Source organism: Anser cygnoides, chromosome 5 (genome assembly GCF_040182565.1).
Source record: "Anser cygnoides isolate HZ-2024a breed goose chromosome 5, Taihu_goose_T2T_genome, whole genome shotgun sequence".
In the NCBI taxonomy this organism is placed as follows: Eukaryota; Metazoa; Chordata; class Aves; order Anseriformes; family Anatidae; genus Anser; species Anser cygnoides.
Window position 1 is genome coordinate 55,222,828 of NC_089877.1, and position 26,663 is coordinate 55,249,490.

A 26,663-nucleotide genomic window follows, 5' to 3' on the forward strand; every position below is an offset into this window, starting at 1 on the left:
GTGTATTTTAAAGTACTGCTAGACGTAACAGCATTAATTAAACTTTCCATGTGTGAACTGGAAGATTTTCTCCCCACCCCCTTACTTCCAGTATCATCTATTGGGGTAGAATACTGTTATCTGGGAGAGTTTTGTCTCTAAGTACTGTTAATTTCTTTTGTTATAATTTCAATAAAATAATTGCAATAAAATCTGCTGAAGAAAATCAGCAACTGTGATGAGTTGGTCAAATAATAGAAATGCAAGAAAAATTAAGTTCTGTAACCCAGGGAAGTGCTCCTTGCTGAGGACTAGCATAGGAATTCAACCATTTCAAAATAAAGTACCTATTTTAAATAGAACTTTATTAAATGTTAGACAAGCTTTTTTTTTTGTAATCTTTCCATTTTTCTGTGATTCTTCTTCTCTTCCTCTTTAAAAACTTGATCACTAGTTCTGGAAAAAGTGATATTTCTGTTAAGTCTACGTTTCAATGGATTATGCTTATTTTCCCATGTTCTGCAGTCCCCCTACCTACATGGCTGGCAATTTCCATTTCCTTTACTCTAGAGATTGAACACTCCTATTCTTTGAAAAAATGCCGTCATGGTACTATTAACTTCAGTGTCTGGGAAAAAAACAAAGATTGCCTGTAACATACTGAACTCCTCATGCTGAAGTACAACTCTGTAGTGCAAATTACAAAGCTCCAGTAATGCTTCAATTTTGCTTGCTTTTCTAATGGACAGCCAATTTAAAAGACACTAATACTTGCTTTTTGTTGTCAGAAGGGACCATGTTATCAGTCAGTATACTTGATGGTATGTCCTTGATAGCCCCCTAGTTTACAGTTAAATGTTGTTTTTCCATATTATTTAAAAACTGTAACCTTCAGTAGGTTTGGAGACACATTTCATAAGATTTATCATCTGCTTGCAAGCAAGCATCGTGCTAGGACTCTTGCTCTACACCTGTATGTTAAGGAAGCGATTATTTCTAGCCTGTGCTTTTTATCTAGCCTTTCTTTTTACGATGACCTATTTTTTACACATGCTAGTCTTCCTCAGTGTGCTGGTTCTGTGTATCCTGTTACTTAAACCTGGGTATGCTTCTGCGTGAAGAACCTAGTTGTGCATTTAAAATGATAGGAACTCTTTTTTGTTGATACGCATGTCCATAATCTGATTGGTAGCTCTTAATATCAGCCAGCTTGAAAGAAAAAAGTATTTTTCCTTCTGATAAAGTGGAAAACGGTCAACTGAGCAAAACTGATAACCTCTGCTGAGCCTTCACAAACAGGCAAGCAAGTGCTCACACAGCTACAAGGAATTGTATCTCCTACATGTATTTTCTGCAAATTCTCAGTCATGATTTGTTTTTTGCTTTTAAAATGACGTAGTGATTCTTACTGACCACAAATTATATTTTGTGGTAGCAATTGTATTGTTCTTCCTGTCAGGCCACAACCTGAATGTTTTCAACTTCTAGCTTTATTGCAGTTGCAGTCTGTACGTGAAAACAGCTGTTTTGTATGACCTTGCTGAGTCGCCTGCTTACCCTGCCTGCCTTTGTCCTCCCCTCGGCAGCTGGTAAACGCTGTTGTCATAGAAAAACGGTCTTCTCTGGAAAAGGCAGAGAGTGAGTCAGTCATGGACACCCAGTGATGACACAAAATATAAAACCTGAAATGTAACTTTTGTATTTGACTGAAAAAGTTACCCAGAGAACAGTAAGTTCTCTGCAGTCCTGCAATGCAAATGTGTGATGTAGTATTGCAGGTATGTCTGGGCGCTTAGAAACTGAACTTTTGTTCATGTTTTCTGCTTTCGTTTCTTTTTCTATTTCTATTTCTCTTAAGTGAGGCAAAACTTTGTTCTATTGTGAAAGCAAGGAAATCATCTGTGTTCTGCTAAGACACTTAGGCAAATTCTGTAAGTATTGAATATGTGATATAAATAGCAAAGGGAGAGTTTTTAAGCATTACTCAGTGAATAGCACCAAAAGTCAATTTGGGGATAATTGTAAGGAGTAGCTTTTGAATAACCACAGCCTCCTCAGTCATTGAGGAATGGAGCACCAGAGCTGCTCAATTACAAAAAAATTCATACCTAATAACACGGTCTTCAAGTATGTCAGTTAACTTAAGCAATTAGAAGTCAGAGGTTACAATTAATTGTAGTGGAAGATGATGTAGAAGTTCTCACGCAGTGAATGGAAAGCACGCAGCCAGATAGTCCCTGGCATGTGGCTAGGGATAAATGACTTGTTGGGGCATCTCATAATTAAACAGGTGTGCGTACATTCTCTGTACAAAAATTCTGGTCTATCCAGTCTGCTTCTTGGCCACCTTCACTAATCTCTGTCATCCTGAAATCATTCCTTCAAACCTTACGAGTAGGGATGATCTTGACTTGATGGCAAGTACCCCAGGCAAGCACCACGAGAGAATTGAGGTCCGGACACTTGAAAGTTGTTGATGAACACTTACAAGGCTGGGAGGTGACATGACAAACAATTCCTTACAAATATGTGAGTTTCTCTGTCTCTAGAAAGACCATCTCTCACTTCACTGAGCGATAAATATTAAACTTAAAATATTTAAACCAATTCAAAATAAGTGGTGATGCAGGTGGCTTGCCTTGTGAGGGTGTTCCTGGACCCTCTTAGTTGTCAGTCTTTAATTTCAGAGATTAGTACTCATTATAGCTGTAATGCTTCCTCTCCTTCCAGGTTGGTGTACTGGAAATCATTGTAATTGTATGTCCATTACTTCTATGATTAAGGTCTCTGGATTTTGTGTAGTATATATCTCCAGCACGGTATCCCTAAGTGAAATGATGTTGTTACACTTCAGGCTGAACCACTTTCCATTTTACGGTTAATTGGGAAAAGGTAACCACTTTGTACAAACATTTTTACATTCAGGTCGTAAATTTACCTGACTTTCAGCATGCAAATGACTCCATTAAATACTCTTTCCAGGAGAAATTATTCATTAGCTATAGTTTTTAATCTAAATAGACAAAAGCATATGTATTCAGATACAATTTGTGTGGCTTGAAGTATTTGAAATTATTCACAACACTGGACAGGATTTTTGTTTAATTTGCTGGAAAGTTAGTTGTTCACATCTGCCATTTAGCACCTTCTTTCTAATTCTTGAACTCTTCGTTATCCAAGGTGCCTTAATGACACTGAAGTCTGTAACCAATAATGGTTTCTTTTGTGTACAGTTTTTTGTCGTTCTGTATCTTCTTTGGAGGTATTCCGCTATGTTTTTTTCTTCTGCAGTTGATTAGTGGAGCAATTTAGTGTCTGTAGCTTTAAAAAAAAAAAAAGTATTTTAGACCAAATATGTCATACAGGTTTATTACAGCAAAAGTACTTTCGAGAGCAAGTTCTTTTGGGGAGGAAGGAGCCACTCCAGTTTGCTATCTTGACAATACATTTGTCAAGCATTTAAAGGAGAGCTACTCATTATATTAACTAATCAGCTGGGCTGATATGTCAGGCAGTTTACTAGGTTACATGTTCATCTGTTAGGCTGTGTGTGTTTATATTCAGTAGTACCACTTGAAATCCTTTGTCTGGTGATGGCTCTTACTGCTTGTGTTTAAGAAAGTTTTTGCATTTTATGGTGCGCTGAAGAAAAAGACAATCTGTCAGCTGAAGTCGAAGCAAACTGCAAGCATTTTTACAAAGGCAATCTAGACTTACTTTGTCTTTTATCATGCTATTAATGGCTTAGTTGTTCATATTCAACAATAAAAAAAATTGTCATGCAAAAATATTAAATGCATTATGGTGCTAACTTACGCTCTGTGGTATATTCTCATTTCTTGTCTGGAACTTAATGCTGTAGTTACGTGGCCATTTTAATTGGCATAGATTTTTTTTTTTTGCTGCTGTCAGAATATGGTACTGTTTTCTTTACATCTGGCCAGTTACTTAAATATTCCCAATTTACTGGAAGTTAAGGTCCTAATCCTGAAAGCTTTTGCTGTATATAATAAACTATAATGTCACATACATTGATCATCTTAATTACTCATGGGGTGACTTAGACAAAAAGCAAAGCACATGGGGAATTTTGCAGCATCACAGCTAAACCTTGTAGAATTTTAGAGGCATAACTTTTTGTTTCATAACTGTTGAAACGTTAGCTGTAAGAGATATTTTAAGTTGTCACCATATGAATATTTATAAATAGCAGTCTAGTGTTAGTTCTTTCTTAACAGTAACCTAAATTTAAACTTCTACATCTAAATTTGGACACAGTGATTTAGGCTTGCTTCAGATTATAACTAGTGGGTTTGTGTTGATACGAGTGTATTTTTACATTTTTGAAGGTTCGTTATTTTGGAAAGTACTGATGGCAAAAGTAATGCTGGCTTCCTTGCTTATTGGTTCTCTGTATGTTTGAACTGGACGACAGTCTAATTTTACTTCACATACAAGCATTAAATTAATTTTTGAGGATCATCAGGGTGGATTAAGGTGTAAAAAGCACAGGAATTAAAGCCTTCAAAGTTTTCAGAGAACCTAGGTGTCCTTGTCAAACAGCAAAAATAGCACTGCACAAAGCACTGTATAAAGGATAGGCATGTGTAAATTGATATAACAGTGTTACGGACAGAATTAGAGAGAGTTACCAAAAGAAGTATTTTGAAAAGGTATCACAGAAGAGAGAAATTAAGTGGATTTGTACACACTTGAGAAGAGTCACTTTAAACGTGAGGAACGGTAAAACAAAGCACCAGCAAACTTGTTCAGAAACATTGTGAATAGATAGAGTAGCTTCACGGGTCAATCAAAGGTCCTCTAGAAAAGAGGAAAGGGGAGAAAAAAATTGGACAGAAGGGGCACTGGGAGACTTGAAAGGAAGATGGGCAGAAATGTTAGTGTTCCTATTACTGTGTTTTCTTACCAGCTGCACTTCAGTGATGATTAAACAATCAGTAAATATCAAACCAACTATTCACTCATTTTGATTTAAAATTTACTGGTCTTTTTTTTTCCATGTCTTACTCACCTTGATGAGAGCTGACAATGTTATTTTATTGCATGTTATTTGAATATATATAAATACATATATATGTATACATGTATAAATCAACTCATGGCTTACATTTGGTAATTCTGATCTTTTTCAGAACGCCAGTGTTTAATTTTGCAGTGCTGGCCACAATTAACTGAGCTAAAAATGCTTCAAAAGATACATGATGCAGGACTGTCTCTTGCACATGTAAAACATTCAAAGTGATGCTATAAATTGAACAATAGTTGAAGATCCTACGTGCATCTATTCAAATTTCTTTAAATATTTTTTGTGTTAATGAAGTTTTAAAAATAAATACTTGTTCTGTGCCTACATGTGGTTACTGCAGTCTATTTCCATGCTTGCTGGAAATAATGGAATTTGTGAGGTGGTACATCACAATTTTAAAAAGTGACTCTGGCTTAAATATAGTGATGAAACTGAAAATCCACCGATTTACCTCTCAGTACTCAAAAAGGAATATTTCTGCAGGTATAGTATTTTGTACACAAACTGAGCTCTCTAGGGAATTCTTGAGGCATTTTTTCAAGTATGTTTTTTTTTTTCTGTGCAGCACCTATTTGTAGTGAAGGCAGTCACGCATCACTTTTGGAATTTTGTTAATTCATCCTGTCACGTACAATGTATTTTACTGGGGTTCTTGCTTTGGACCACTGTATTCCTGAAGTTCTTTGAAGATTTGGGAAGTTTGCTTTTAGTCTTAAACACTACAGTACCTGTGTCTTGGGGAAATAAAAATGAGGAAAGAGTAAAGTCTGCTACAATATAACTTACAACCAATTATTTTCACTTTTCAGATGTTCCTCCTGCTGATCAAGAAAAGCTTTTTATCCAGAAGTTACGACAATGTTGTGTACTTTTTGACTTTGTTTCTGATCCACTAAGTGACCTAAAGTGGAAGGAAGTAAAACGAGCAGCTTTAAGTGAAATGGTAGAATATATCACACACAATCGCAATGTGATTACAGAACCTATTTACCCTGAAGTAGTTCATATGGTAAGTAATGGAACCATTCTGAACTCTTTTAATTCATAATTACTTCTTCAGCTGTGTCAATCTGTTTTAAGAAATCTTACTGAAATCTTCAGAAAGATCAACTATGTTTGCACATTGGCAAAATGGTAATATAATAGTGTTTTTAAGTCCTCTTGCAAGTGTTGACTCTTCAAGTAAGAGAAATTGGATGCATATTTGTAGCAGAAATGAAGTTGATAAAAATGAAATCTTTATTTAAAAAAGATGATCCATCCCCTCCCCCCCAACTTTTTTTATAATAGGCATTTATAAAAATGTGATGGGGGTGAAGGATGTAAATCTAGTTTTTAAAAGAACGAGTAGATTGCAAAACTGAAAGTTTGAGCGTTTGTTAGAATTAAGATCACTTCTGCAGTCTTGATAATCTCACATAATCACATTCAGTGCCCATGGTTGAAATTTTGTTTTTTTTCTGCATTTGGAGCTGAGAATGAGGCTCAGACCTTATTTTATTACACTGATGAAGATTCTGCTGGAACAAGTTATATGAACTATTTAGACCTGTGTTTTTTCTTCCCTTTTGCTATCTAAATCCAAACCAATTCGACCGACTTTGTTTTCTGTCCTGTGTAAGTTCAGTCCAGAGGAGGCCGTGAAACTACAGGAGAGTCTTTCTGCTCTCATTGTGGTGACTGGACACCAGTTGCATGGAGTAACAACTGGGCTGAGAACAGAAAAAGCATCTTTTCAAGTAGCTAACTACTAAGCTTACAAAAAATTGTTGACCACATGTGACATGGTGGTCTGCGCCCCCCCCCCAATACTCAGTTGGGTTGAGCTTTCAGGGTGAATAAGAAAATGGTGCCTCTTTAACATTGTGAACTCAGTCAGATATTGAGGTCCTGCTCCAAATCAGAGACTGTGAAGCATCTTTGGAGTAGATTCAAAGATTTATAGTATTAAAGATGTTACTCTGAAGAGTGCTTACACTGTAAGTGTTCACTGATACAGAACTTATTTTCATGAGAACTTCTGAGTATATGAGGATTCTGTACAACTTTAAGTCAAATGTACACAAAACATTGAGGATGGTTAATGAGATGTAGACCGTGTCTTTTCCTATGTTTTGATAGCCTATTTGTATATATGTTTTTTGCTAATCGATAGTTTATTTGAGAATATTTGATACTCATGGAAAGAGAATTATAAAAGAATAAACTTTCTGAGATTTCATTTAGAGAAAAAAAATGAATTCATGATGATGGCTTGAATATCCGTGTAAAACGTTAGTGTTTGCTCTTTGCAAGGAGTCTTAACTGTCCATAAATTCTTAACTTCTGCATTATGAGCCCACATTATCTTCCTCCATCAAAAACCAATGGCAAGGATACATTTAACCAAGGAAAATATATACTTCCTTTGCTTTCAGATGCAACTAACGGTAATATAGTTGGCAATTTTGTCAGTCTAATAAATCTTGGTGCAGAATTTGACTCTTAATCACCAATGTTCTGCTATGGGCTCACAGCATCTGTTTGACAATTCTTTCAGTGAATTTAAAATGCTTTTTACTTGTAAGAATCTAAAGGATATGGGATTTCCTTGTATAAGACTTGTACAGCGTTGTGGCAGACACTGTCAGTAACCGTTGTCAGACCTGGACTAGGATTTTTAGGTTAAATTCAGATAGCAATTTTTTTAAGGCTGCTATTATGGAAAAGTTTTCTTTCAGTTGTCTGTAATGAAACAACCATATTCCTCTTGCAGTATTATTATATGCCTCTTTCAGGCGTGCACATACAGATGTGTAGTTTTTGCTAAATTCTAGTAGTAGATTTATGTGGATTTTAAGGCAGAATGGTTGTCTTCTATGTACTTTAAGGGACCTGTCTACATTAGGACTCATTACACCAAACTTGGGGATAATAATCCATCTAGTTCAGCACCCTAGTCTTATCAGTGATGAGTGCAGAGGTTGCTGGAAAAGATTAAATCCGATTTTTCTTTATCTGAGTTGGTAGTTGGTATAGGAGTTAGGACTTTACTGTGCCAATCTGTTTATCTTCATAACTTGGAGGTTACTCATCTATATATGACTACATACGTACATTAAGTGTATGTGAGAGAGCGAGAGAGATTTTTGTTTGCTATAGCTACTGTAGTGTTTAGGCCAAAAACTTAGGGCAATAAATTTCACAAATGACCTATTTAATAATAATAAATCATTTTTCCTTTTCAGTATCTTTATTTGTTCTTTTACTCTGATAAGAGCATTCTTTATAATTCTAGCGATCACATCATGTTCATGCCCCCCATCCCAACCCCCATTCGTGTTTCAAGTATCTTTGGCAAATGTATAGTTAGATCTTGTCTTTAAGCTATGTTTTGATTTGGTTGCTTAATAATTATTTAACTTTAACCATGAGTCTTCTTTTCAAACAATACGAGAGAAATGAGTTTCTCAAATGGATGTAATGTTATTCTCCAGAGGGGAATGCAAGAGTTTCTTCCCCTTCTTCCTCAAAGACCCCTCCGACGTCCTTCAGATTCGCTTTACCTTTGTAAGCAAAAATGTGATGGGAAGGGAAACGTTTTTAATAAAGACTTGTTTTACAAGTTCCGTTTCTCATGTATATTATAGTAAGGTTGGATTGACTATCCCCAAAGCAGGAACTCACATCGTCTCAAAACTGAAAGACATGTGGACAAACGTCTAAATACATGTGTAAATGATAACTTAATAGTTTGGATGAAAAGCATCTGTTGCAGATTCTTGTTTAGTGAAGGGATATATGCTTTGGTTTAGCTTTGGTTTTGAAGAAAACAAGGCTTTATGAGATTGTTCTGTTGTGCACTGAATTGTCAGAAACATAAACATTTGAGGATATTAGTTTTGTAGAATTCTTGTGAGGATTGTCAGCTATGTAGGATACAGACCCATAGGAGTACTGCTTTCCATCTCAGGAAGGGATGGGCAATATTTGTATTGTATCTATTTTAAGAGGGACTATGAAAGTGAACATCGGTATGAATATTCACTTCCCCAGCTAACCAGTCAGAGGATATTGAGGAGAACTGAGAGGAAGCTAAGGAAATGCTGAATTTTGAGAACCGGGGTTGTAGTGTTCTGAAAAACAAGTAGATCCAAAGCTTGTACAAATAAGACTTACTTCTGTAGCCCCCAGATTAATTTCCTTGATGATGATGTAGTACTTGTGGATAAAAAATCAATGCTTTTGTGAAGCACAAAGACCAATATTACTTCTTAAGTTGGTAATGTAAAGGAATTAAGATCTTATTTTATAACTAGATCATTTCAGCAGCTAAAGCAGTGCTACTGTTCATGTATTATGAAAATGAAATGACATACTTATGCACATGGGAATATATATATTATTTTAAGTGTTATTTTGGTGTTATGTGGGTAGGTTTTTTGTTTACTCTGACCTTTGATATGGAATAAGAGTTGATATTGTGAGTAGAAGTGTACTATTTGTGGCTCTATTCAGCTATTAGGATGGCTTTATCTATTAAAATACGGAGGGTGCAGACTGTCAGATTATAAAGCTCATCATTCAGAGCTGTTCTTGTCAAGCTTCACTTGGGCTGCTCAGCAGAAGGGAGGAGAAAATGTGTGTAACGTTACCTCTGTGATACCTACTTGCTTGAAAATTTTCTCTAGTGTTACACGAAATGGGCCACCGGAAAAGCAGGGTACATAACAACCAAGACAAGCAAACATACCTGTAAAATGCAGCTTGTTGGCCTTTTCTTTTGTTGTTCTCCCATCCTTCTGAGTTACATCCTTTGGAGTCAAGCAGGCCCGTGCTAAAGGTGCAGAGAGAATCCTGGCACACGAGCCCAGTTAAGACTCAAGTATGATAAAATTAGGGGGGTGTAGGGGGGGGTGCTTGTGGGTTTTGTTGGATTTTGGGGGGAGTGTAAATTAATCCTTTATGCTATGTTTACTTAGTACTTCTGTGGGAATTTGACCTTAAAGGAAATCGGGCTTTGCAGCTTGCATCTTGTCTGGTAAAAAGACAGTAGTTAGGGAAAAGATATGCCATTTGACAAGAAGGCAAAGGTCTCAATAATACTAACTCATTGTAAATTTTCATAAACTTCAGTGGTTTAATAGACAAATTTCAGATCTGTCTTCATTAAGAAATGCTGCATCTTGATTTGAGCAGTTCTCCATTCTGTTGGTCAGAGATAAAAAAAAAAAAAAAAAAAAAAAACACACAACAGATCAAACCAGGCTTCGTTTGCTCCACTGCTCATGGAACAAGTTATTCTGTTTTGGGTTTTATACTTTTTCCATTTGATATTCTCAAAAAAAAAAAAAGGGAACCATTACTAACACCTTATACAACCCAGCTTTTCTTTCTTCTTCATAGTAAGAGCCTGAGACTTTCTCATTGAGAAAAGGCTGATTATTCTTCGTTTTGCTTAACATCTTAGCAAGTGGGAATCAAGTCTAGTCTTCCTAAGTTTTTCTTGGAAGACCATTGATTTATTGCAATTTTTCTCCTTTTTAAAAGAAAGCTCCAAGGTTATTAGTTTCTTGATGTCCATGCTGTTAAAATATCTTTATATTTATATGCCCCTTTTTAGCTTTACCTTTAATTCTGTGACACTGTAATTACTCTGATACAGCGTTCCTAATCGATATCAGCCCTACGGCTCAGTTGTTGAAATAAAGGAATATTATGAAGCAAAACAGAGCGTCAGGATGACTTTTCCTTCATGGGAATATGATGTAATTCTTGCAGATTTAGCTGATGCAGTTTGATACTGCCTCCCACTGTCTGCTCTGCCATCTGTCAGACGTGAGATGGCAGGACAGCACATACATATGCTCCATAGCCTGCTAGTTAATAAGTAATGTACAGCATTATTTTAAACTGTGAATGGAGGTGTTAATGATAAGCAGTCAGAATGCGAACAGGGAAACATGGCCTTCTGTTGCTCTTCCCAGAATCCCACTGAAGAGGGGTGGAGTGGATTCCTCTGCAAAACAACATCTTTAGACAGCTCACTCTTTCAGAGCTTCTGGGTTATCTTCAAATTATAAGCAGCTAAGCTCTGATGCTATTTAAAAAAATATATTTATATATATATATATAAATAAATAAAACTGTGAGAAAAGAACAAAAATGTGTGTATGGCATGTGTATCATAAAACAATTGAAAATTAGAAAGACTAATACTATGGCATAAAGAATAGATTTTTAAGTGTGATTAAAGTAGCCCTACAGCTACATTATAAGTAAACTCTATCGTGTAGGGTTTAGGATTTTTCCTTTAATTGTTGAGAGCTTAGGAGCATCTCAGCTGATGAATTAAATAAAATATTCTTTAGCATCCTCAAATAAAACATTCAGTTTGGTGCAAATTCCAGTGGAGTAATCTTTTTTTTTTCTAGCTAGTTGTGTAAATGCCCTGTACTGGCATGTTTGCTGAGCCAAGGATTGGCTTTCATGAAAAGGCTCAATAAATAGTTCTGCTGCTCCTGGTGATGTAGCCTTTTGCAAAGAATTTTCTTTTTCCTGGGAAATCTGTTGTATCTTACTTGGCCAGACGTAGGAAATGTATTTTTCAGGTTTCCCCTGAATCCTTGCAAAAAGACTCCTCGATCTGTTACAATGCTCGAATAAGTAGGAAAAGCCTTAAAGAGTTTCTGTATGTAGCCTAATATACTTGATCGTTATGGAAGGTTAGAATAGTAAACCACTTTTATTTTGGCAATCTTTTCATTTCTGCAGTGTGTTCAATCTGAAGCATTTATATCAAAGAATCATTTTGAAGTAGAGGATGCAGTTTAGGACCATAACTTAAATTGATCTGTATTTTTCGTTGTTCAAAAATAAGTTTAGGCTGCTTGGTACTGGTTTGATAACGAACAAGCAAGCAACAAAACAGAACAAAAAGTCTCTATTGGATGCACTTACATGGCTAAATAGATTGCATTTTTCTATTTGCTCATCAATGTTGTCTCCTACCAACATCTGCCCTGCCTAATACTCTGGATTACAAGTGGAATTGAGGAATTAGTCTCTCTTGGTATTAACAGCTGTAGCTGTCTTTACGTTTACAGATAAAGGATTTTTCAGGTTTTCTTACTGGCATGCACGGAAACCTGTTCCCTGCAACGTGCTCAGTAAAAGGTTTAATCATTGTTCTGTCACCCCTGAGCAGTAACCGTTTGAGTCATTAGCTAGTTGGTCCTTTCTTGTCCATGAAGAAGCCAGCTGTCATTTCAGGTGGAGAAGTGAGGGTACCGCAGACTTTTTAAATCTGTACTAAGCCATTGTAGGTAAGATTACTCTTGAGAATGTGTGCTAAATTTATCCCAAAAATCGTGTAAAATTTTTTTCAGCTAACAGATGTGTTGTACTTTCATTTATGATTATACGTATTGCATATATTGATGCAATTGTGATTATATCTGATTATGTGTATTTTTATTTACATTCAAAAAATAATACAAGCAACATGCATTCAGTGATGAAGTGGTTTTACCTAGAAGAGGACCTCTCAGAAAAGTGTTCTGTGTCAAAATTTGTTGCAAAATCATCAGTCTGACAGTACCTGTGGTGATCAATGCACAATGTGCAGGAGCACAGTCAGGACCCATCTTCCCTAGAATATTTCTGACCTTGAGATATGCAGAGGTTCCTTAAATTTTACCTTTACTTTGATGCTTTTTACCTTTTAAGATTTTAAAAAACTTTTTTTCGTCTTGAAGAGAGTTTCAAATCCCTAATAATTTTTAAAGGGCTTTGTGGCAAGTACTACTTTGATTCACTCACATTACAAATCTGCATCTAGACAAACACTTGACAGCACAAAATATATTTATACCTTTGTACTTGTGTGCATGTGTGGTTGCGTATATGAACCTTGAAAAGCAATTCATCTTTGTAGTCTGCTCCTCTTCCATGAGGATGCCAAACTGTTTTCAGGGCTTTGAGAGCTCAGATGAAGTGAAAGATTCAAGATTGTGCATTTCTCCCCTCTCAGTGCCCCCATGATATAAATGGGCATGGTTTAAGAGAAGTACCACTAGGAGGGGAACAGAGCAATTTGTTTTTAAAGTGTTTCCATATTTGTACACCCAGAGTATGATTTGAAAGCGATAATCGTTTACAGAATAGTTGCAGGTAATATTTGTTTTGCAACTCTGGTTCTGACTTCTACTATTGAAGGTTGTTGTGAGGCCCTTTACAGTGTATATATAACAATATTTGTCTAAACATTTATATATATATATTTGCTTGGGCTTTTAAAATATGCGTGTTTATATGTGTCTAAAGAGATGACATAAAACATCCTGTCCGTAAGTTTGTGCTTTCAAGAATATTGCATGGAAGACTGTTCTCCAAGTTTAAAATCTTTAAAGAAAAATAAATTTACCTTGTTTTTGTTTAAATTGCCAGCTTACATATCTTGCATTTTTGCAAATGTTAACTAAATAGGTCATGTTAAGAATTCTCAGTGAAAACTGTCTTTGAAATCTTTTATAGTCATTCATTTGTTTCAAAGCTCTTAAAGGCTCGTGTGATTTCAGTTTGCAGTTAATATGTTTCGAACATTACCACCATCTTCCAATCCAACGGGAGCAGAATTTGATCCAGAGGAAGATGAACCAACTTTAGAAGCTGCGTGGCCTCATCTACAGGTACTTAATGAAGACTAGGAATTCGTAATTTAACAGAATTTTAGCATTAAAATCATTGTTTATTGACTCAAAATGACTTAGGTTAGGTGTTTATATCTGTAAGTCAATTGCATTTCTCTGCTATACCTAAAATACTTCTTGAATTTATGCATAATCTTTTCCAAAAAAAACATTAGTGTATTGGAGGTTAAAGGCTTGCTGTTTCTTGCAGTACAGATGCAATTGCTGTGACTTAAATGGGCTTCAGGTTGTCACTAATTCCTTTGATCTGACTCTGGCACAGTTCTGGCTTTGAGAGGTACTATGACAAACAGAGGAGAACAGAGAATTTTAAAAACACGTACTTCTGAGCATGATGAATATTAGATTATTCTGGGTCCCATGAGGAAAATCTAGCAATGGAGCTGAGCAGAATTTGAATGCAATTTAAAGAACCTGAAGTTCTTGCTCTAGATAAAAACATACTGCATTGGGAGGGCAGGAGCAAAGCTTTCATTGTGTGCAACATATATTTTAAAAAAGTGTGCTATACAAATATAAATAAAAACAGTCCTGTTCTGAGCAACTAATTAGTAATTTTGGTAATGTACTGCTTATAAAATGGTTTCTTGTTTAAAAAACTAATACTGTTTTTTGTCGGACTTTTTTTTCAGCTTGTTTATGAATTTTTCTTAAGGTTTTTAGAATCTCCAGATTTCCAACCTAATATAGCTAAGAAATATATTGATCAGAAATTTGTATTACAGGTAAGGTTTAAACAAAAAAAAATTAACTTCAAGCTCCAAAACCATATTATTTTACAATGCATTAGGTTCAGGTAAAGTGCATCTTTTCTTTTTTCCTCTTTGCAGCTTTTAGAGCTTTTTGACAGTGAAGATCCTCGTGAAAGAGATTTTCTCAAAACAACTCTTCACAGAATATACGGGAAATTCTTAGGCCTGAGAGCTTACATTCGGAAACAAATTAATAATATATTTTATAGGTAATGCATTTCATAGCTTTTGGGGGGGAGGGGTGCTTCTAGCTTTGGTACGCTTTTCCACAAGTCATTATACTGTGATTGTTTTACACTCCTTCTATCATGCCTCTGTTTTCTACCCACAATGAATGTATGACACTACCCATTTAAGAAACTAGCAAAAAAGCTGCCATATACTGGGTACCATTCCATGAATGGGACCAGCAGTACCAGCTGCTTATCTTCTCTGTATGTGGTAACAAGTGAGCCTTTAGAAGAGATAGAGAGGAGCTACTTCAAAATAATTGGGAAGCCTTCACTCTCCTGCAGACAAGAGCTCTTGACTGGCCATGTCTAGAGCCAGTATGTCCTCAGGTAAAAATATATGTATATAATTCATTTCTGAACTTTTCTTTTTACTTGCTACTTCTGATGCTTTACTTTCAGGGGTAGCAGAAGCAAAGTCTTCAAACACAGATGGTTCTGGTGTGTGGCTTTTAGAAGACTGAGAAATGTTCTAGCCATTAAATTGACTTCATTACAGAGAATGCAAACTATTATAGTTTTCCATATTTTTTCACTCTGAAATTTATATGAGAGATGATGTCATTTGCACTGTAGAAATAACCTTTCTCTACCAAGTTGTAGGGGAGAAAATCAAACAGAAAAAGTCTCATTTATGTAATATTTTTGAGCTGTAAGTTGAAACTTTTTGCATTTGATTGTAAACTCATGAATATGAACACCAGGGAGGAAAGCTGTGTCAACTTCTATCTTGAATTAAGGGATCATACATGACAAACTCTTAAAGCATGTGTAGAATTTTTCAAAATATTTCATTTTCTTATACTTTTTCCTGCAAGTCTTCTTACATAAGCCTAGTAAGAAACAGAAGTGTGTGGTCTTTGTCTTTTAGCCACTAATCAAAATTACATAAATTCTGTCCCCATGGTATGCTAATCTTATTTTTTCTACTATGAAATATATATTTTTTAAAAATTATTAAGCCAATATGTTCCTGCTTATTTAGTCTTAAGGTTTTCATATCATTGTCTTTAGTTTTGCTTAAAATTGTCCTGAATTATATAGAGAGCATTTTAAGGAGAAAAAAGTCATATCAAATAGTCTGGATTAAAAGTAGTTTTTAGTATGTTGGTCTATGACAAGTTTTCAAATAGGAAACAATTTTCTAATAAATGAAATTGATACTATCTTCTATTAGGTAAAAATTTTGATAATTATTTGTAAAATACCTGAAGTTGTGCATAGAAGTTTTTCAATAAACTTACACTCAGGCAATTGGGAAAAATGCAGGAAAGGTGATTGCATGGTAAATTACAGTGTTCTGTCAAAAGAAAATTCAGGAAAATTTGACTTCCTCGGTTTATTACAGAGCCTTTTGTGTGCATAGGAATCTGTAATGCCAAATAGCTCTTCAGATCCATAAGCAGTAACTCTTTGAACACCTTGTGCTTGAATGTGCTATAGAAGGTTGAGTCACGGCGTTTGATTATGCCAGTTGCTCTGTGTTATTTTAATATTTAAAGCATTGTTTGCTCTGTTCAGTTCTGCATTATTGAAATGGCATGGAGTATGATTGGAAAAGGCTCAAATGAGTGTACTATTGTTAAATGTGGGGGAAAAGAGCAAGCGTGAAGGTTGAAAGCAGCTTGATGTGCTCTCAATTTATTTCTGTATGGAGTGTTCATGTTTTCTACAGAACAGGGGCTCCAAGAACACAAAGTGTCACTGTCTTCAGAAGAGTTTGTAAGGCTGTTAAATTGTTCTGGTGAACTCTGCAAAGTTTCTTTTCCACTGTATGCTTGTTTTCTTTCTACTGAGTGACTAAAACTGGGGAGGTGAAGGCTACCTTTAATGTTAGATGGCAATCTTGGTGGTAGACTTGCATCTCTGTTTGGCAGTAACTGAGTAAAACTTTTCATTTATTTAGGTTTATTTATGAAACAGAACATCACAATGGCATAGCAGAATTACTGGAAATACTGGGAAGGTGAGTTGTAGGTTTTGTCTAATTAGACTTGCTTCATCCTCAGAGGAGGCTTTAAAGATTGAGTTGGGGATTGCAAATTGTTATGAGACAAGATGAAAATAGCTTCCTAGCATGTGGCAAAGCTGTAGCTGAGGATAAATTTTGTATAAGAGTGCAGAAATGGAGTCAAAACTTCAATGTTACAGCAACATTTTTGGGGTGTGACAATTTTTTTATATCATATTTTTAAGTCTTATTTTCTAGCTTAGGAACCTTGTGATTAAGATTAGTTGTAATGCAGCTGTGATTAATGTGTAACTAATTGCAATTTGTTTAAAAAATCTTCCAACTTTACTAAATGTGTAGCAGGTAAACACAGGCAGGACAGATAGGTTGTAAGTTCTCAGAAGCCTTCTGTTAATCTCCTTACAGTAAACTTCAGTGATGCATCTGAAAGCCCTTGAAACTAGAATTGTACAACATAAAGCTGATAGCCCAGTCAAAACTGGTGTGGTTTTTATCAACTGATTTCTCTCATCTATGTGCAAGTTTTTATATACATAATACACTTTAAAAGCATAGTTAATTTTACTTTACATTCTTTTTGTATCTTTGCATGTAAAAATAAGTGTAATGTCACTTAATTTTAGAAATATGTGAATTTCACAGGCTCAGATAATGAATCAAGTTGGCAGGGACCTGTGGATATCATCTAGTCCTACCCCTCTGCTCAGGATGTAGTCGGTGAGAGTGGGTTGTTCAGGGCCATGGACAGTCAAGCTTTGAATATCACCAGGGGTGGAGACCACAAGATCTCTGGGCAACCTCTTCCGCGTTGGACAACCCTGAGATTAAAAAGGGATTTTTCTTCTGAGTGAAACTTCCTGTTTCAATTTGTGCCCCTTGCCTATTGCCTTTTCATTGTGCATCATTAAGAAGAGCAACTCTATTTACACAGTCTCATCTGATACTGTTACACATTGATAAGAGCTTCTTCTCTTCCCAAGGCTAAACAGTCCCAGCTCTCTCAGCCTTTATGGGTATGTCAGATGCTCCAGTCCCTTAGTCATCTTCATGGCATTTTGCTGGACTCTCTCCGTTTTATGTCCATATCTTTCCAGTCCTGGGGAGCCTAGAACTGAACCCACCACTCCAGATGTGTCTCACTAGTGCTGAGCAGAGGGGATGGATCACTTTCCTCAACCTGCCAACAACTCTGTTCATAGTGCAGCCCAGGATGCTGTTTAAATTGAAAAGATGTTTTGTAAATTCCCTATGTCTACATGCCTGCCTGGAATAATTATTTCATTTTCAACTAAATATTCAATGATTAACTGAAGTTACAAATCTATCGTTACATCTACATGCTATAAAAGTAATGAAGTAATACTGATCAAGATATACTGAAGACTGTCTAAAACTGAAATATGGAGCTAAATCTGCAAAATTTACTGTCACTGACTTTTTCACTTTAGGTTTTTTAGGTTGGTTTTCAGTGTAAACTTTGTAAAAAAAAAAAAAAAAAAAAATTCCCCTCAGGTTTCCAAATCAAAATTTGTATCGTCTAAATAAGGCTTCTGTGCTGTAAACATGCTATACTGTTGGGCTGATATTGATGGGGATGGGTTCTACAAGTATTTTAGCAGTCCATGTCTTTTTTTTCCCTTGTTTGCTGTCCTGGGTCGCTCTCTCCGATATTCAGTCTCAGGTTCATTCTTTAATTCGGTGATGATGCTGATAGGAATATGTATTCAAAGCTTTGTTTGTAGTGAGTAGTTCATAACAAAAATTGGAATCTGAAGTGCAAACATAGTCGTATGTGTTGCTTGGAAGAAGAACTTAGGACCTGTGAAAGATTTGGGTGAGGTGTGGGCAGATGTTGATTTGACTGTTCTATTTATTTGTGCTCTTTAAAGAACTGGATCAAAAGTGAAATGGTCTCTGGTGCATGTGGAATCTGTACATTTTTCTGCTACACTGTGTTTTCCAGGAGTTCTCAAATGTGCTATGAAAACAAGGGTTTGGTACATGCTGTACAGTAGTGCAGTTTTTGAGTAATTGCTGACTTTTATTTTTTAATTTCCTTCCCTGACAGCATAATTAATGGATTTGCCTTACCATTAAAAGAAGAGCACAAAATATTCTTATTGAAGGTTTTGTTACCACTGCACAAAGTGAAATCACTCAGTGTTTACCATCCACAGGTAAGTTTTGTCTGGTGCTATTCTTAATAACATAAAAAGTGCAAAGGTCTGCTATGATTGACACCTTCTGTTCTAACCTACCTGAGATGGATTGGTCTTTCTGTTCCCCTTACTTCATAAACTAATTCTTCTACACCTTCTACTGACTTGCATTCATATCAGCAAGTAGTAGACATAGGGTTGCCTGTCTTCTATGACATATCTTACTGAATGAAATGATAAGACACTTCAAATGAATTGTGTGAAACACCAAAGTAAAGTCACAAATTCACATTGAAACAACAGCAGATATTCAGAAAGATTGCACTGACAAATCCAGATATATGTGATGAAAGCTAATTTCTATAATCAATTTAAATTTACTTTAGAATAATGGAGAACACTAGCTATAGTAATCTTTGTACATTCCTCAGATTACCTGGGCGGATTCCTTGGTAGTAGTCATCAAAAACAAGAAAGGAATTGGGCTAACCAGCTTAACTTCCATAAATGAAAAAACATTAGAAAAAACATTTAAGCTGTTTGAGATGTGCAGTGATACTCCCATTTAAACATTTTAATTTGGGATTGTTGGCGAGTGCAAGGGATGTAATAGTTGACTGTCTAGGCACAAAGTATCATGCTTAGAAGTGAAGCTGGTAAACGCTAATTCAATCTAATCTTGCATCTGCTTGAAATTAATACACGTAGTTATTACTAGTTCACTTTCTCATAGCAAATCTTAAGATTTACAACTGTTCTGTGCTTTTTTGACTAACTTAGGTGAGTTAGTTTTTGACTAACTTAGGCTATCCCACATGTGTGTGGACTTTATGAAGATAGATTTGCTTTCTCAGTTTCGTAGTCTATTCCATCGTGTTCATTTCCAAGAGATCTGTAAACTTTTTCTTCATAACAAAGATGAAATCTCAAATAGAACAGTAATTTGCGGATTGATTTCATCACCAAAAATAGGTGCAAATTCCCATTCCCATGCAAGAATCTCATTTGGAGATGATTTGGAAAGTGACTGTTTCCCTACTGGTAACAAGAGGAGAGGTTTTTAATCTTCCTTCTTGGCAAACCAAAGGAGGCACCAGCAGATACGCAGGCTATTGCCTCTCCAACAGGAGCTGATTCAGCCTTTGCAGTGCTGGCTTCTGACTATTTGCCTCAGGGAAGTTCTGGAGTTCATTGTATTAAAGTGAGCAATTACGTTTATATGAAGGAGAACTTCTAGGACATGGATTTCTCATTTGCTTTAGAATTAAGTTTCTTTAATTAAAACCAGCAAAGCAAAAACTATGTAAAAACAAGCAGGGCATTTGAGCAAAGATGTAGTAGATGTGAGTAAACAGTGTGATCCTTTGTCCAAACATCTGTTTTCATGTTGATTTCATACTGTTTAATAGTGTATCTTTATCAGAGGATAGAATCATTTAGCAGTGAGGGCTTCTTCCCCAGATTTGTAACTGCTTGTTTGTAGTCTCTTCTCCGCTTTTGCTATCTTCTCTTTGGGTATTAAAAATCACTTCAGTATCCTAATTCATATTAGAAAGAATCGGTCTTACTAACCCTATCTTTTTGTATCTCCTTGTTTTCTGGTAACAATTTATCAATTCTGATCACTGATCCACTGTATAATGAGAGAAGAGTAAATATGGTTAATTTCTGTTCAAGCCTTTCTCCCCCTCTTGTGAATTCTCAAGAGACAGTATACAGGTCTTTCAACAGTTGAAAGTTTGTTTCTGTTACAACCCAGAAGATGAGTACAGACTTGAGATAGCTGGGGAAAAATTTTTAAAGCATATGTACGCTTTTGTTGTTTTTTAAATTGTCTGCCAAATAACCTTGTAAAATTACAGAAAAACTGTTGTTTTTATCTGGATTCAGTAGTGTTCTCCAGTTATACTACTGATTTCAAAGTGTGTTCAGTTTCACAAGTGTTAATAAAATATTCTCTTTTATTTTAGCTGGCGTACTGTGTAGTTCAGTTTTTGGAAAAGGACAGCACACTTACAGAACCAGTAAGTTTATCTTGCTATTATATGTTTTTAGAATATTAATATCTCTTTCATCTGTAGACTGCTTAAAGAGGTTTTAGGAACAAAGTATCGATAGGTGATTGTTTTTAATCAGAAGAGTCAAATATTTAATCATTTTGATTTATCAAGTTGATTTTTTTTCTCAGAAACCGTTTGGAATGCTCAAAATGAATTAATGCAACTTGAAAATTGTATCTTTTAGCAAACAGAAGAGATTTTATTGTGCTTATTTTGTTCTGGCTGACTGGATCTGAGACAGTTGATGCAGAAGCAGTTTAGTCAGATGCTTGCTTGCCTGAACTGTGCTGTGTTGAGAAGCTGATGATATGCTAGAGCACAGATTTCTGGCACACAGCTACGTACTGATGCAAGGCTTTTGAGTCAGATCCTGACTTTTGAATCAAATACCAACTTGGACATAAACAAAAACAGATTTTGGTCTGGCTGCACATAGCTGAACAGATGAATACTCACTGTCCTACATAGTATATAGTGTTTTGCATCACTAAGCCAACACATTTAATCACTAAGTTGCAATCTGTAAACGATTGCTAATAACAAAAGTGATTTAGAATTAGATTATAACTGTTTCCATTGTAAAATGAAACTGAATCTTAAAGCAGTGTGCAACTGAGCAAGAATTCTCTTCTTCTTGGAGCTTCTAGTCTTTAAAATACCACATCTTGTACATTCTGACATTTGTGCCATATGAGATCTTGAAATCTTACCTTTCTTCCAAATATCAACCGGGATGTTACATATTACATAATTGGAACGGGCTGCCCAGGGAGGTGGTGGAGTCACCATCCCTGGAGATCTTTAAAAGACGTTTAGATGTAGAGCTTAGCGATATGGTTTAGTGGAGTACTTAGTGTTAGGTCGGAGGTTGGACTCGATGATCTTGAGGTCTCTTCCAACCTAGAAATCTGTGATACTGTGATATTTCCTAGTACGAATTTGAACTAATACAAATCCAAGTTCTTTTTCCTTTTTTATCCCAAGTTAGTACATAACGCTTACAACATTTTTTAATCAGTGAGTAATGCATGTGCTAAGTTCCCTTTCCAAAATTCCGCTCATTACAAAATAAAAGCCTTTGTTTCCCCTCGTAATTGTCAGATAAGACATTTTTACATCTTATTTAATAAAATCTGCATAAATTTCCCAAGGCTTCATTAATGACATAGTATCTACTCCAACAATTAAATGGATACATACAGTAAACATACGCTGATTTCTCATTGAGGTATTATTTCATTGATTGTGTTAAATTTTACTTGTAGTTTTTAACCTTAAAAAAATCTGGACTTTTGTAAAAGTATCATCCATTTCAGAAAATAAAGAATGCTCTTTTTTTCTAAATAAGAGAGAGTTTGGTGTCTTAAGACAAAGGCTAATGGATTGTTGTAACTTAAACTACATCAAAGCTGTATAGAAGCTTTTTAGGAGAGAGTTGTTGGGGGTTTTGCTTGTGTGTTTTTTTCCAAGAATTCTGTGCCTTTTTTCTTCAGTTCTACATCTAGAACTAGACAAACACTGTCATATTTTTGTTCTTTATGTGACTTTTTAGGTTGCTTTATGTACAGTGAGCAGTGAGTAAGAATTTAATTTCAAACAGTCTGTGATGTGGTTTTGTCTCCACAAGAGTATATTGCATCATGAAGATAAAAGTACTTCCATTGCGTTTCTTATTCCCAGAGTATTATTTTTAAAATATGGGATGCTTTACTTAGTATTAATCAGACAAGCTAAGAACAATCATAAGCTATACAGTTTTCAAAAAATCTGTTGAAATAGTTAAATTGTATTGATTTAAAAAGAGGTACAATACAAGATTTTAATAGTGCAGTTGCCAGATGAAAGTTAAATTTCAGAGAAAAAAATACTGAAATACAAGGTTTCCTGCATACTCATAGAAAGTAACTCAGAATGCAGAACGAGGGAAAGAATTGGTTTGCATTGGTTTAGTTTATCAAAACAACACTAGTTAAAATTACTGTCTGAGATAGGAATGCAAATGTCCTGACCCTCCAGTGACTTAGAGTCCTAAGCCCTGTTTTTTTAGTCTTTAACCACAAAACAAAAGCATTTACAAACTTGTGCTTTCAAGAACATACTAATTTCTTATAAAAAATCTAAAGTGGAGCGATATGTCAATCATTTTGAAATATTATTTGAAAAGTCTTATTTGAATATTACTAGTAGCACAGTATTCATTATGCCTTCAGTATAATTTTGCATATTTTTGAAGTTACTTAATAAATGATGATGTAATTGATAACTCCATTAATAAGTACAATCTCTAAATATATTAACTTCTAAGCTGATATCACTCTTCAGGCTTAAGTTCTTCAACTTACATATTCAATAGATGAAACTTTGGTTTTCAATTCAGAGGCCTTACCCATGGATGCGTAGATTCTTTCTGAATACTTGTGATCCCTCTGAGAGACTGCTTCCTTTTCTGTATCACATTTTATGGATCCCCTTAAGACTGTGACTATAGTAATGTAGTCAATTAAATAAAACTTAATGTGTAACAGTAATCTGCCTGGAGTAGTCAGTCACCTGTCAGTCTGGGTATTTATCGTCTTTCCTGAAAATATAGTGATAGAGCTTAATTTCTTGAGCCTTGAAGTGTTCCTCCAAGAAATAAGAGCTTGAAAACTGCTGTCACTTAAGTGGCAGATATTTTTCCCATCATATAGCAGCAAATTTGCACTTTGAGTTGATGGTCACGTTAAGATAGATGTCAGGTTACTTCCTCTAGTCTTCTGATTGAAGAAGTTTTTTAACGGTATAACTGTCTTCTAAGAAAATGTTTTTAGCCTTATCAGCTGTTATTTCTGTGACTGAGCCACATCTGATTGCTACTGTCATGTGGGACAAGAAATTTGAGGGTTTTGTTCTGTTTAAAACTTTGCACTTCTTAATGACATGAGATTCAGTACAAGGCAAAGCCAAGTTCTTATGAAAACTATGTTCACTTTGCTTCTACAGGTTGTAATGGCACTGCTGAAATACTGGCCAAAGACTCACAGTCCAAAAGAAGTCATGTTTTTAAATGAACTAGAAGAAATTTTAGATGTTATTGAACCATCTGAATTTGTAAAAGTTATGGAGCCTCTCTTCAGACAGCTAGCCAAATGTGTGTCCAGTCCGCACTTTCAGGTCTGTACTTCTTGAATGTACAATCCGATGAGAATTTTTATAGAGTGAACTTGGTATTATTTGCTGCTGTTCACCATACTTAATTTTATTTCTTGCAAAAAGTCTTCAATTCTGGCAAAAATGGGGTATCCAAATTTTAGCATTATTTCTTTCCAAGAGCATAATACATGAGTTCATATTGGCTAATTCACTTAAGCTCTTCTGTTAGGCATACCACTTTTAAAAGCATATTTCAGAAGCACCTGAACCTTTTCAGTACGTACTGTTTGCATTTCACTCGTTATGATAAGAGTTCTACAGATACTCTTTCTCTGGGCAAGAAAAAAGTCTCTGCTTGAATTTTCTGTTGAAGAAAAATTAGTTTTTCTGTCCTTCCATGAGTAGCTTTCAGTTCATGATACAAAAATCCAAATCTCAGTTGCAATTTTTTTTAACCTTTCAATTATTTTTACCAAATGTTTCCATTATATGCTCTTTAAGGGATTGTCTGAAGAAGTGTTCCTTTTTTCCATGTTGTCTTAGGTGGCAGAGCGAGCATTATACTACTGGAATAATGAGTATATTATGAGTTTAATTAGTGATAATGCAGCAAAGATTTTACCCATCATGTTTCCATCCTTGTACCGGAATTCAAAGACACATTGGAACAAGTAAGAAACATTTGTACGAATAAAATTGTGCCTTCTTTTATGTCTAGTTTAGGCTTGAAAAGTGGTTCAGATCTTATCTTTGAGTTGATAGTTTTAAATGTGCTAAGCTGTTTATTCTATGACATTAAAGTTACTGGGTAAGGAGGAGATTACTGTAGTCAAAATATTAAATATTAAGAAATGAAGAAGAGGATAGCATTTTTTTCTTTTTTAATTAAACTGTTTTAGTACATCTAATCCATGACACTTTTATTAATATAAATTTGGCACTAATCCATAGTTTAGATATTTCTAAAGACAAGCTATGATTTCTGATATCTAACCCCTTTCCTCATTTGCATTTCTTCTAAATTCTAGTGGAATGTGTTGTAGATCAGGAGTTTTATTTTCCTTTACTTTTCTTGTGTGTTTTTTTCCCCTTTTTGTTTACTGTTTTCTTTCTCCATTGACTATTTTAACTTTTTTTCCCCACAATAACATAGTACTTACACATGAAAACAGTCCTGGTCAGCTCCTTTCTGCAGCTGTTCCATTGTGAAGGGCCTCTTTGTTTGAGCGGTTGTGCAACTGCTGGGATGGTAAAAGTATCACAGCCTGGTGCTGGCCGTGAACTGAGGACTGATGAGGGTTCGGCCAAAAATACCTAATAAATCTGCCACTAAACATAGGAAAAGAAATGGAAGATAAAGTGATGTTAAAGTGATTGATTACTGTCGCTGGTTTTAAGCAGTAACAAATAATGTACTTATTAATAAACTGTGATTCAGTGATGCAATTCTACATAGTCAATATGGATTGTCAGTTATTTTTCTGGCTTTCAAGGCCATGCAGTCATTTTGTTCTGAGCAAAGTCATGCTACCCAGTACAGCTGCACTCTCACTTGCGACTCACATGCATGATACAAAGTAATCACTTAACTGATTGCTTCTTTCTTTGGTTGTAATAATCAGTAAGAGATTAGACTAGAATTGCAAATTACGCTGTAGAAATAAGTGCTTCATAAGTCACATGGGGTTTTTTGATTTTTTTTCTGTTGTTTTCCACATCACTTTTCTAACACTTTTCCAAAGAGTCCTGGCAAAATTGTGTTGAAGTAAGTGCTGTTGCTGTGTGGCAGTTTTCAAAATGAATGGTGTCTTTTCTAGGCCCCTTGTAGTTCCTTTGATTTGTCAGTTCCCAGTAAGTTACTTGTATCAATAACTTTAACACCATCTTGCATTTTCTCTAATAACTCTAGCTTGGTTAGTGTCAGCTACTAAATTTCAAACCTAGTCCTCTGATACACATAGTATTAAAAATTAAGTTAAAGCTTCAAAAGTATATGTGACTAGTACCATAGAGTAAGTAAACTGGTAATTTTAGCACTCATGTTAGCCCTTCTGAGGGTGGACTGAAGCTTCCATTAACTAGTGTTGTTTCCATTTTTTTCTGAAATGATGTAATTTTCCAGTTATGTAGGCTATTGGCCTCTGTTGACCAGGAAAAAATAGATTTCAAAGTTTAAAGTACTCTGAGTTTCAACCAGAAGTTTTACTTATAGGACAATACATGGCTTGATATACAATGCTCTGAAACTCTTCATGGAGATGAACCAAAAACTGTTCGATGACTGCACACAGCAATTTAAAGCAGAAAAACTGAAGTAAGTTTTTATGTTAGTGTGTCTGTCTGTTCTTGAATAATTTGTTCAGAGTGCTTTAGCTCTGAAAAACTACTGTCTTTCTACTGGGAAGTTGTGCCCATTTGATTACAGTACAAGTCTCAAAATTCACTTGGTGAAATTTCTCATATATGAACTCTTTAAAATCTTCAGAATAGGGTGCTTCATGTAGTCTTTGCTGCAGATCACCATCTTCCTGATGAAAAGTAATTTTTGGAGAAAGATGCTGCTAATCGCGGAGCCCAGCGTAAAAGATCTCTTGAACAGCTTAGTTTACATCCTGTGTTTATTTTAGCATGCTTTATTTACC

At 35.4% G+C, this 26,663-nt stretch overlaps 1 protein-coding gene across 4 annotated transcripts in view; it reads left to right on the forward strand.

Annotated features, from left to right (window-relative positions):
• The window catches only part of PPP2R5C (protein phosphatase 2 regulatory subunit B'gamma), an 81,324-nt gene that overhangs the window by 44,956 nt on the left and 9,705 nt on the right, over nucleotides 1–26,663 (forward strand). For 3 of the 4 annotated variants that reach the window (XM_066998346.1, XM_048069887.2, XM_013198299.3), the window contains 10 exons: nucleotides 5,836–6,035; nucleotides 13,585–13,695; nucleotides 14,349–14,441; nucleotides 14,547–14,677; nucleotides 16,605–16,664; nucleotides 18,739–18,847; nucleotides 20,800–20,853; nucleotides 23,872–24,042; nucleotides 24,565–24,692; nucleotides 26,234–26,335. In XM_066998346.1, the coding sequence (XP_066854447.1) occupies nucleotides 5,836–6,035; nucleotides 13,585–13,695; nucleotides 14,349–14,441; nucleotides 14,547–14,677; nucleotides 16,605–16,664; nucleotides 18,739–18,847; nucleotides 20,800–20,853; nucleotides 23,872–24,042; nucleotides 24,565–24,692; nucleotides 26,234–26,335 (1,159 nt within the window). The remainder of the gene's footprint in view (nucleotides 1–5,835; nucleotides 6,036–13,584; nucleotides 13,696–14,348; nucleotides 14,442–14,546; nucleotides 14,678–16,604; nucleotides 16,665–18,738; nucleotides 18,848–20,799; nucleotides 20,854–23,871; nucleotides 24,043–24,564; nucleotides 24,693–26,233; nucleotides 26,336–26,663) is intronic. The other variant, XM_066998347.1, reaches the window with a different exon arrangement.